Below are 12892 nucleotides of genomic sequence, written 5' to 3' on the forward strand. Positions count from 1 at the left end.
TGGCCATTATTTTGATAGTTTGAATTGAAAATTAATATGAGATTAGTTGAAAATGATATGACTACTCTCCAATAGACTTGTGTGTCCGGACCACCTTTAGACAACAATTTCTCACCAAACTGAGGCCACAATTATACTTTATTGAATTGGTTAAAGCTCATAATATAAAAATATAATGGTCAATTTGCATAAAAATTCACAAGATTTCAGCTTTTGCAAATTAGATCACTATTTTAAATTTTATAGATTCAGTCTAAATTTTCATAATACTGACCAAAATATCTTTATTCTCTTTTCTTTCTCTTCTTTTTTTTTTTACGCTTTTTTTTTTACTCCTCCACTGCTTCCGCGACATTTCTCGACGGCAACAGGGCGGCCTGCCTTCTCTTCCTCTGCTTCTCTTTTTTTTACGCTCTTTTTTTACTCTTCGACTCTCCTCCGTTTCGCCTCCATCCCCATTGACGCCACTACGTCACCTCCACCCTCCACTGCGCCCTCACGACGCGTCGGTGGGGGCGGAGGTGAGGCAGGGGGTGCATGGGCGCAGGTAAGAAGTGCCGGCGGGACGTGTGCCATGCTTTTGCCCATGCACCCCTAGCGAGGGAAAGGCAAGGCGGGGAGTCCTCGCCCATGTCCGGCACCCCCCACATGTGCATCTCTTACGGGGCGGAGGCATAGCAGGCCACCGCCACCTCTGCCTTCGCCGCTCTATTTTTCGACGTCATCGCGCTCTCTTCCGCCTCCACCGTGTGCGTTGCAGGCCCAGAATGGACGTATAAAAAGTACGAGAAAGCGGAAGGGAAGAAGGTGGAAGAAGATGAATAGAAAGAAAATGATATAAAATTTACCCAAAAAATACATTTTTGCCTAAATAGTGTAACTTTTATCTCAAAGAGTATAATTTTTGTCTCAAATAGTGCAATTTTCATATAAAATAGTGCAATTTTTTTAAAAAAATAATGTAACTTTATTTTAATGGTGCAATTTCATCTTTTTCTTTCTTCTTCTATAATTTTTGGTTTTCTCTATTAATTTTTTTTTATCTTTTATTATTTTGATTATTTTTTTCTCTCTATAGTTTTTTTTGTTGTCACGGCCTCTCCCTCGCCTCTATTGCTGCTACTGCCCTAGCCAGAATCGCTCTTTGGAAAAGTGCGGGCACGTTTTTGTTCTCACCTTCACGAGCAATAGCGAACACTATCTCGGCCACGACTTTATCATCTCTGTTTGTTTTGCTCTCATCCGCACTTATTTTGAATCATTCTCTTCCGGCGCCGGCATCAGAAGAGGAGGCCCGGTGCAGCCGCTGTCGTTACTGTCACAGAAGACTGCGAAGGCGATGGAGGAGAATCGGAGAGAAAAAAAACGTAAAAAAAAAGAAGTCGAGGAAGAGAACGCGGGTTGCCCTTTTGCCGTCAAGTAAGGTCACGGAAGCGATGGAGGAGGGTCGGAGAGAAAAAAAGAGCGTAAAAAAAAAAGAATAGAAAGTAAGAAAAAAAGAATATTTTGGTCAGTATTCTAAAAATTTGGATAAAATTTGTAAAATCCAAAATAACAGTCTAGTTTTGTAAAAGCTGAAAACTCGGAGTTTTTTTTATGCAAATTGGCTAAATATAATGGAAAGCAAAAGAAAAAGAAAAATTAGAAGGGTGTGATGAAGATCAAGCCGTGCACCGGGTGCATGCACCGATTTAAACTTCTCCCGGGAGTGAGAACGGTAGAACATGCGACGCGGATCCCCAGTTTCTTAATTTTTTTTTTAATTTTAATTTCTAAATCTCGCCAACAACTACTATTTATTTAATTTATTTAAATATTAATTTATTTCGCTTTTACCCCTTCTCTCTCCTCCTCCTCCTACTATCGTCCTCCCCACTCTCTCTCTCTCTCTCTCTCTCTCTCTCTCTACGAAGGCCTTCTTCTTCCCCACCGGCCCGGCGCGCGATAGCTCCTCCGCAGCCTCCCATGGCGTCCTCCCCTGGAACCCCTACCACCTCCGCCCCATTCGAGCTCTCGAAGCTCCTCAAAACCCCCACCACGAACACGACGACGACGACGACGGCCACCACCACTTCTTCGCCGCCGACGCCGCCTCCCTCCGCCTCCTCCGCCGCCTCTCCGCCTCCGCTCTCCTCTGCTGGCCCCTTCTCCTACGCCCCCGCCACCCCGCCGATCCTCCACCACCTCCACCCCTTCCTCCACCGCCCCGCCGCAACCCCTAACCCTAACCCTAACCCTATCCCCGGCGCCCGCATCACGCAACACCTTCACGCCGCCTCACCGATCGAATCGGCGGTTTCTCAACCTCCGCCGTTTCCGTTGAATCCGTCGACCCCGCCGCCGCCGGCGCCATCGCCGGCGAGGGTGCTGAGCGGGAAGAAGCCGAGGGGGCGGCGCCTCGGCGGCGGGGAACGGGCGGTGCATGACGTGGACTGGAGGATGCAGGGGGAGGCGGAGCCGCCTCAGCTCGAGGTGACGCCGATCACGAAGTACACATCGGATCCCGATCTCGTCCTCGGCCGACAGATTGCGGTGAACAGGTCGTATATCGTGTATGGGCTCAAGCTCGGGAACATTCGGGTGCTCAACATCAACACCGCGCTCAGATCGCTGCTTCGGGGACACACTCAGGTATGATTCCATCAACTTTTACTATCTCTTGGGAGTTCATTCATGGCGAAGTTCATTTTGGCGGTTTATGGCATTTTTGAGGCTCTTAACCAACTTTTGAGGTGCTTGTGTCTTTTAAGATAAACAATAGTTTAAGATTTACTCTGCTTAAGAAATTCGATTTCTAGGTTCTTGAAGCTCTCTAGATGATGATGTTCAGTGTAAATCATCAACTCGGGTACTGTAATGTGGAAACTGATTTTATGACTTTGATGGTTTTTGAACTTGCGAAAGCATCATAGCTCTAGTACATGTGAATTTTACTATCCTGATTTGAATCATGTGATTGATTTCATCTTCATACTCTGTCATTATCTTGGTTAGCAATTGTTATTTCCATGCTTCCTGAAAGAGGTTAATGCTGCTTGTATTCTCATCGGATATGCAACTTCTGCGCGTATTTTATTTGTATTTTACTATTGTTGGATACAAAACATCTGAACTTCCTAGACAGCCTAGACAGTTTTTAATGATGGCTGAATTTATCATTCTACAGAGGGTAACGGACATGGCTTTCTTTGCGGAAGATGTTCAACTTCTAGCAAGGTTATTTTCTGTAAATCATCTGCTTGTATCCTTGCTTGTCATGTCCTTGTTATTTAGCGATTTTCTTGTTTCCTTTGCAGTGCAAGTGCTGATGGGAGGGTCTTTATATGGAAGATTGATGAGGGACCAGACAAGGAAAACAAGCCACAAATAACAGCAAAAATTGTGACTGCCATTCAGATTGTAGGAGATGGAGAATCATATCATCCAAGAATCTGCTGGCACTCTCACAAACAAGTAAAGCTACCTTCTTTAACTTGAATGTCATATTGATGCTTTATTTGTGATCACTTGAATCAATGCTTCAAATTGAGCTTATAATTCTAATTGTTTCAAAATTCATATTACATTTACAGGAGATTTTGTTTGTTGGGATTGGGAGCATCGTGCTAAAGATTGACACAATAAAAGTGGGGAGAGGAAAAGGATTTAGCGCTGAAGAACCTCTTAAATGCCCTATTGAGAAACTGATAGATGGAGTGCAGCTTATTGGTAAACATGATGGAGATGTGACAGATTTATCTATTTCTCAGTGGATGACAACTCGATTAGCTTCAGCATCAAAAGATGGCACGGTTTGTACTTCTGTTTAACTAGACTGTAATTGCTTGGTGTATGTTCTACAGGAAATCGAAGTTCCTAAACTATCATTTTCTTTTTTTCTATTTTTTTGGCCACATCATTTTCTTGGACTGGAAATATCTTTGGATAAATCCAGCTAGGGTACTTGGTCACCCTGTGGTGGAAAGTAGCCTTTCTTGCTTTCTTGGAAAATGTTAACGTATTTTTGTTAAATTGATTTTCTACGTGTTCATAATATTTGCCTTGTGGAAGGCCAGTGAAGCTTGAGAATATAAGGAGTTTTTCGTTACATAAGTGGCAAAATTAGTTCTAGTAAACCTCATCTGAAATTCCTAGATCAAATTATTTTTCCCAGAAAATATGGCAATTAGACTGTGTTAAGTAGCTTTTCATGTCTAACTTATGGAAAAGACCATGATCTGCAATGCTTTAATAACGTTGTGATTTATTGTAAATTTCCATCTATACCACAGGTAAAGATATGGGATGAACGCAAAGCAGTGGCTCTTTCTACACTGAGGCCACATGATGGCCAAGCTGTCAACTCAGTCGCATTTCTGACGTCACCTGATCGGCCTGATCACATTAATCTTGTTACGGCAGTACGAATTCTTATAATTCTATGAGATTTCTAGCAGATTATTAATTTTGTCAAGGCCTCTTTATTATTGACACTTTTGAGACATGCCCTTTGTTATCGTTATTTTCTGTTCTTATTTTGGTGTTCAAAATATTGTGTTTATTTCGTGGATGAAAAAAGTATATATATGATGTTTATTTCGTGGATGAAAAAAAAAAAAACATGCATTGGTCTTATTATTCCTTTTTATGTTGGAGGGTCCACTATGCCGAGTAGTGAACTTGGAACTAAGAATTAACCTAACTATCCCCAATTTATGTTGTAGGGTCCACTAAGCAGAGAAGTGAAAATTTGGGCTTCCACAAGTGATGAAGGATGGCTATTGCCGAGTGATTCTGAATCATGGCGGTGTAATCAAACGCTAGAATTGAGAAGCACTTCCGAGTCTCAGCTTGAGGAGGCATTTTTCAATCAAGTGGTGATTTTGCCTCGAACAAGCCTCCTAATACTTGCAAATGCCAAAAAGAATGCAATATATGCAATTCATATCGACTACAGTCCATGTCCAGCTTCTACACGCATGGACTATATAGCAGACTTTACTGTTGCAATGCCTATATTGAGTCTCACTGCAAACAGTGATTGCCTTGATGGGGAACAAGTGGTTCAGCTTTACTGTGTACAAACAATGGCTATTCAGCAGTATGCACTGGATTTAGCATTATGTTTGCCTCCACCAATTGATAATGCCGGAATAAAGAGAGATCCTTCTTATTCTCATATTTCTAACAAATCCAATTCAGGAGTGGCTGAGCCTTCTTTAGGAAGTCCTTTGTTGAAGCCTTCACCGATTGATTGTTCTAATGAGAAAACTATCACTAGTACCCTTTCAGCAGATGCTAGTGCTACTGAAATTACGACCTCGCCTGTTCCTTTGCTGTTCGGCCCTTCAGGAAGACTACCTTCCCTGAAAAGCTCTTCACAAGGTTCTGAGCAAGGACAATCACTTGGTGATCATGACACTCTTATTACTAGCGCATCTGATGTATCTTCTGTAAATAATAAGTCAGGAAAAGATGAAACTAGTGCTGGTCAAAATCAAACTGATACTTCATTTGTTCCAGCTACCCATGTGATGTTTAAGGTTGGTGGCAACACAACACACCTAGTAACTCCCTCAGAGATCTTGTCTGGTGCCATTTCTTCTTCTGAAGACAATCATGTTAACCAAGGACTGAAATGTGAGGAAGAAAAAATTCAAGGTGTTGTTGCTGATAACAACAATGAGCGGGCAGGGGTGGAAGTTAAAGTTGTGGAGAAGAGTAGATCAAATGAAAATTTGGAGCTTGATGGAAGGAAAATACCTGAAGTTTTACAAGAGGAGAATAATGAGAAATTGCCAAAATCTTTAGAATCCAATAGTCAGATGGCGAATAGGGGTCCGCTTTTGACAGACACTCACCGTGTGGAAGAATCACGCTTTGCAGAGGATAGTGCTATTAGCGAGTCATTGGAACATTCTTCTGTTACCGGTTGGGAAGCAGATAAAGACAGCTCAAAAGACATGCCTGAGAAATTTGAAGAATCTGCTGTTGCTACAGCTTCAGATTTGCTTTTATTTGATAAAGAGGAGCAGAAAGTAAAGAAGTCTCAAGTTCCCAGTACACAGTCTCCCTCCTCAAGCCCTTATAACTCTACTGATTCAGTAAATGAACCAGGCAACAGAGAAATTGTTTTTTTGAGTGATGTTGCTCTCCCCCAAATTTCGGCTGTTCAAGATGCCCTTAACCAGGTGACTGGACTGATGGCATGATTTATCATGGATATGTTCATTCAGTCAGAATCGTAAATAATAGACTAGTTTACTTGATAATTCACTTGTAGGTTGTAGGCTTGTAGCTCATATGAGAAGTTTAAAAATTGCCTATTGTGATTTTTACCACAAATGGTCCTCACAAGGTTTCCTTTCTAATCATAGTTGAGCTAGTACACACAAAGGATTTAATTGCTAATCCTTTCCTTGTCAGAAACAATGTGTCAGATATCTTTTGGCATTAATCTAATCTTGATTTACTCAGAATGTACGAACAGTTCTGTTGGATTAGTAGTTGCGGTGAATTATATCATAGGGATATCATCTCTGCTCTGAAACACGTATTCCTTACTGTTGTCCAAACCATATTAAAAACTGCGAAGATGAAAAAAGGCCTGGTGATTCAAGGATATGACTGCTAATTTTTATATTTCTAAATGTAGCCTTGAAATTTACAGGGAACTTAATTTATTCGTGTATCTCCTGTCTAGGCTTTTTTTTAGCTATTTACTTGTTGACATAGGCTATTTTGCAGCTTATTACAATGCAAAAGGACATGCAGATGAAATTAAGTGATATGGTTGCTGTGCCTGTTGCCAAAGAAGGAAAAAGAATAGAGGCAGCATTAGGCCGTAGCATGGAAAAATCTGTCAAGGCTAATTTCGACGCTTTGTGGGCCCGCTTTCAAGAGGAAAATGCAAAACGTGAGAAGATTGAGAAGGATCGTTTGCAGCACATAGCTAATGTAATCACAAACTGTATTAACAAGGATCTGCCCTCTTTGTTGGAGAGGGCATTAAAGAAGGAAATATCGGCTCTGGGACCGATTGTAGCTCGTGCGCTCACACCGGTTATAGAGAAGGCTATATCTTCTGCTGTAGCTGATTCATTTCAGGTTTTGTTTAAATTGTGCTCATGTCTGATATCTCAGCTTTAATTTAGTGATATAGGAAAATCTCTTTTATGAAACATTTTGTCTCATCGATCCTTTCTTTTTTAGAGAGGGGTGGTGGATAAGGCGGTGAATCAGTTGGACAAATCCTTGAATTCAAAGCTCGAAGTTTCGCTCACAAGGCAAATCCAAACACAATTTCAAACGTCAGGCAAACAAGCTCTTCAGGTGCTATAGTTTTACAAAAAATTCTATTGTGTGTCTTGGTTTCATGGATTCTGACAAATTCCCTACTTTCTGGAATAGCTTCTTTCTCCTCTAGAAAGTATAGGCTCGTAGAAAATGTTCGGATGGTTAACAACTAGTGTGAAGTTTTGCTGTGGTGGAAAGAACAGTGAGAAGCTTTAGTGGAGATTTTAATAAAAAAAACTATCATTGCTTCTTCAAACAGCTTTACTCAAATAAAACTTCTGTAGAAGCTCTAACAAGGTCTAACGGCCCTTAGTATCTAATCCTCTGAGCTAAAACCATTTGTTCTAATGCTTTGCATTTTTGGCAAACTAAGAAAAGCATTAATCTTTTTCATCTCATGTGCTGAATATGCTTTCTTACAGTAACTACACACTAACTGCTCTCTTTGATGGAGATGTCTAATTAGTATCTAAAGGTCGTTGTTTATATTCATTCACACACAGGATGCATTAAAATCTTCTTTGGAATCATCAGTCATTCCTGCATTTGAGCAAGCTTGCAAATCGACGTTTGAGCAAATTGATGCAGCATTCCGGAAAGGCATGTCTGAACGTGCTACTGCTGCTCAGCAGCAACTTGAGGCGGCACATACTCCACTTGCAATCGCTTTAAGGGTAAGCACAAAGTTTTTGGCGTGAATAACTCTACATTGAGCTATTATTATCTAGGGCCTTCTACATGTATCCATGGAAAACCAAAACCATATATTTGCGTACACACCTCTAAATGTTAATTTACGAATGTACTTCTCAATAGTCAGTTTCTTACAAAAGATGCCCCAAGTTGTGTGGAGTCATCAAATTCAGGAAATAACTGGTTTCGTTTTAGAACGAGTCTTTGAAAGATGGGTATTTTTCAAGGTATGAAAATTTAAGTTTTTCACGGATGTACGAAAATTCAGATCTTGCAGGGATACATATATAAATATCTCCTTATTATATTTCAACTACTTCAGTGACTAATGCTTTTCAACCTAATTTTGCTTGTCTTCTGCAGGATGCTATTAACTCTGCATCATCAATTACCCAAAGTTTCACTGCTGAGTTAGTTGATGGCCAGCGCAAGCTTTTGGCTCTTGTTGCAGCAGGAAACACCAAAGCGCTAAACCCCATTGCTGTGCAGACGAACAATGGCCTTATAGCCGCTCGTCCTGAGATGGTACTAATCGGTTTCCGTTTTTTCCTCTTCTTATTCATTAACTAAAGTGCAATAAACTCGCTATAAGCATCATTATTTTCATATTAGCCCTAGAAATTTTTCAACCAACATTTTAACCCATGATGACCTATGAGCAGAGTGATATATGGCCTTATTCTCGATGCATAGTATAATTTGCAAAAATTAGGCCCCTGTGTGATATGCCAATGTATATTAGCATGCCTTGTCTATTCATCAGGCTGAGACGCCACTGGACCCAAAAAGGGAGTTAAGCAGACTGATCTCCGAACACAAGTACGAGGAAGCTTTCATGTCCGCTCTTCAAAGAAGCGATGTCTCCATAGTGTCTTGGTTATGTTCTCAGGTATCCTACCCCTCTTCCCTTAAATACACAGCAAAAAATATTTACTCACCCAAATAAGAAGATCCATGCACTTGAGGTTTTTGGATCTGAACCATCAACTAATGTAGTTTATTTCCGATAACTCCGCTGTGGCTTAACCTGCTTTGTAATGTTTTTACTTAGTTCCCTGAAAATTAAACAACATAATCTGTAACAATTTGAAGAGACTGATTAAGTTTGACAGAACTCGATGAAATAATGTAAAAACAAAACATGTAAATGAAGGCGTCGTCAACAATTATGAAAGTCTGCACTGTAGGAATATGTTTTCACGCCGAACCATCTGCTTTTGTGATGTATCATTCGCTTATTCCTTCCATTTTTTTTAAATTTTCTTTTTTCAGGTTGATTTGCGGAAAATATGTTCCACTGTTCCTCTCTGTTTAAACCAAGGAGTTCTACTGGCCCTTCTGCAGCAGCTAGCATGCGATATCGCCAACGACACGTCCCGGAAGGTCGCGTGGATGACGGATGTTGCTGTCGCGATCAATCCGTCGGACCCGATGATCTCACTTCACGTACGGCCGATATTCGAGCAGGTCTACAACATACTTGGTCACCAAAGATCGCTCCCGACTGTAACGCCCGCCGAATCGTCCAACATTCGTCTATTAATGCACGTTGTAAACTCTGTATTATTGAGTTGTAAATGATCTCCAATTAATCCTTGTTCTCTTATTTATTAGTGTGCCAAATATTAGGCATTGGTTAAAGATTGTACAGGGAAAAACGAAAAAAAAAACAAAAGAAAAGAAGATGAGGATAATACTAAATGTAGAGGGGAGATGAGGAACAGAGGTTTGTGTTGTTGTCTAGTGTACATTAGACCCGGGGACTGCAATTGTCTTTTAGTTTGTTTCAAATGTGTTTTAAAAATAATTTGGTGAGTAACTTTTTGTTTTAATTCGTAATTAAATCTGTATATAATCTGCACATTTACTGATGATTAAAAGACTCAAAACATTCGTAATGGATAGTTCTACAATTCAAATCCTTCTCCGCACAAAAAAAAAAAAAAAAAAAAAAAGAAAAAAAAAAGAAGGCAAAATTTAATGTTAAAATTCACTAAATGAGCGCTCAATTTTGATTGGAAACGTGAATTATATTTTTAAATTTGTCTAAAATCCTTAAGGGCCAAAAAAAGAAAAGCACTAAAGGATTTCACAGAATTTGGCCCAATAGGTTCAGTTTCTATCCCAGACTCAAAATTTTAAATATTTATATTTGATTAAAAAAATCAGATCTAATTTAACCTATTCGAACTAGGATTAAATAGCAAAATAAAAAAAAAATGCTATTAATATTATTTGGATAATTCCAAATACGTTTACTATTCATGCAAATCCTTTCACCAAATAATTAATAATTTGTGACAGCAAAACTACTCCTAAGGAGATTCTAATAAATAAATAAATAAATAAATAATTTTTTGTAAAAATTCTTAGTATTATTAAAATTGTGATGACAATTTTATATATATATTTCCCCCTTAAAAATAATTTGGTACAATTATTAGTTAAAGCTTATCCTTAAATCCAACAACAGCTATTGATTGGACCTTCGCTGTGCCGTTAACAGGCCATTTAAATCCAACCGTTCAAACCGAGTTCACCCAGACCGTCCAATCCGCAAGTGTTCATCACCGATGATCATGCAATATCCTCCGTCCGATTAATGGGGCCCGTAACCGTTCATCGACGGTCCACAATGAGCGACGTCACCGCAGGCGCGGCAACGAAGGTGCACCGTAGCCCGGCCCACGCGGCACGTTGCTTGTGACCGGTTCACTGGACCGGGCCTATCTGTTGACAAAAATGCATGGAGACCTCGTACTATTCCCGATTATAAACGCGCCTCCTAACTTTTATTCCTTTGATTTTTATACTCATTTTACTATCAATTTTTGTTAATTAGACCTCTTTGCCAATTAAAAAATATATATATATTTTTTGATTTTTTGATAACTACCCGAAAGCCCCAAAAATAGAGTAGCAGTCGGGATATAAAACAATAGCTCAATAACAAAAGATAAATCAGCTCCTCCAAATAAGAGATAAATATAGATAAAAATCGAGTTCTTTAATTAATTTTTGACAATATTATTGTCTTTTAAAGGTTTTAGCAACTTAACTTTGACTTTTATTAGTTGAGAACTCAAATTTGAGATTAAGCTACAAATCATTCAATATGTCTTTCACATAGTCTTGAATCTATTATTAAGATACAATTTTATTTTATTTTTTTTACGGAGTCTACTAATTTATTATGGACTATTGAAAAAATTGCTCCATATTGTATTAGTCTTTTTTAAATTATTTTTGCACGTCGAAAACTATAAAGTTTTTGTATTTTTATGACATTAAAACTAGAAATGTAGTTAGAGACTATCACGTAACTAACAAACCAATATTTCATTTACAAGTAATATATATTTTTTAAAACGGTGAGATGAATTTTAAAATTTTTATTTTAACTTGGCAGTATTTATTGGCCGGCTTACGTGGCTCCAGTTCTATCGTGGCAATAGTACACAGGAAGCTGTCCACAGGTGACGTGGTAGGCCAAGACCAGCTCCATGCAACCTCGTAGACCAGGTTCACGCAACACTTTCTNCGATGTGGCGTGTTTGTGAGTTTAACGGTGTAAAACAATTCAAATCCGATGAAAATTTTATAGAAAATTCTTTTCACTATTTAGAGTAAGATCAGTATATCGGATTTTGAATTTAAATCTTTTATCATCATTTTTTATGAGATTTTTATTTTCAGCCGTTCAATTTTAGACTATTTGTTTGATAGGTAAATGATATCGAAAAATTATGAAATTTAGTTTTCAAATACTTTTAATAGTGTAGATCAAAAGGGAAAAATGCAATCCATCAGCTAGTTAAAAAAGAGGGACGGGGCGAGGCATAACAAGGTCCTAAACGAGTGAATCTTCGTCCCCACGAAGAAGGCAAAGACTCGCACAATCTCCTTTGTCCAAATGAGCTCGAGATGTGCAGCGTCGTGTGAAGCGGGATGATGAGCATCTAACGGAGCCGATCGTTGATTTGAAAGCTGCATCATCGAAAACAACTTGGTAGCACAGGAGGCCCCGTGCTACCGATAGTATAGTAGCCGGACTCTATATATATATATATATATATATATATATATATATAGTGCGGCTGGTATGATTCTGGAATCACGGAGCGCTCCGTGCTTTCAAGTGGTTTTCGATGTTGGGACTTTCGAATCGACGATCAGCTCCGTTAGAGTTGATCTAGAGTGTTTGAAGTATCTAAAAAATAAATTTTGTGATTTTTCGATATTATTTGCCTAGTGATGAAAGGGGCTCAAATTCAACGGCTGAAAATACAAATCTTACAAAATATGATGATATGACATTAAAATTTTAGATCAAAGTTATTGATCTTATTTTATATAGTATAATGAATTTTCTATCAAAATTTCACGTGATTTGAATATTTCTACACCGTTAGACTTGCAACAGCTCACCACGGCCATTAAAATTATTAATTTTGAGCCCCTTTCATCACTAGGCAAATGATATCGAAAAATTACAAAATTATTTTTTTGGATGCTTCCAAATACTCTAGATCAACTCTAACGGAGCAGATCGTCGATTCGAAAGTCTCATCATCAAAAATGACTTGGAAGTACGGAAGGCTCCGTACTTTCAGAAGTTTACCAGCTCACTCTCTCTCTCTCTCTATATATATATATATGCTAGAGGTACTATACTCTTATAAGTTTAAATCCTTTTGTACTTATAAACTCATAAGTTTTCGGCCGTTGGATAAAATGATGTGCAGTTAGGATGATAATGCCTGGTTACGTTGATAGTGGTCCCCTAGGGTTGAGTGGGTGGTTGGTTGAATAGTATGATCTAACGGGTGGATATGGGCAAAGAGATAGATCTAACGGCAGAAAACTTATGAGTTCAAAGAGGTATAGTCAGAAGAGTATAGTAGCCAGACTCTCTCTCTCTATA

General features: G+C 39.0%; 1 protein-coding gene across 1 annotated transcript; it reads left to right on the forward strand.

Annotated features, from left to right (window-relative positions):
* LOC109725333 (enhancer of mRNA-decapping protein 4-like) lies at nucleotides 1849–9800 on the forward strand. The gene is made up of 12 exons (XM_020254484.1): nucleotides 1849–2631; nucleotides 3167–3216; nucleotides 3297–3453; nucleotides 3573–3791; nucleotides 4272–4400; nucleotides 4704–6170; nucleotides 6727–7086; nucleotides 7192–7311; nucleotides 7779–7949; nucleotides 8332–8493; nucleotides 8732–8857; nucleotides 9241–9800. Exons 1-12 carry the CDS (start codon nucleotides 1966–1968, stop codon nucleotides 9547–9549), a joined length of 3936 nt encoding a protein of 1311 aa, XP_020110073.1. The 5' UTR covers nucleotides 1849–1965; the 3' UTR covers nucleotides 9550–9800.

The sequence above is a fragment of the Ananas comosus genome, linkage group 20 (assembly GCF_001540865.1).
Source record: "Ananas comosus cultivar F153 linkage group 20, ASM154086v1, whole genome shotgun sequence".
NCBI lineage: Eukaryota > Viridiplantae > Streptophyta > Magnoliopsida > Poales > Bromeliaceae > Ananas > Ananas comosus.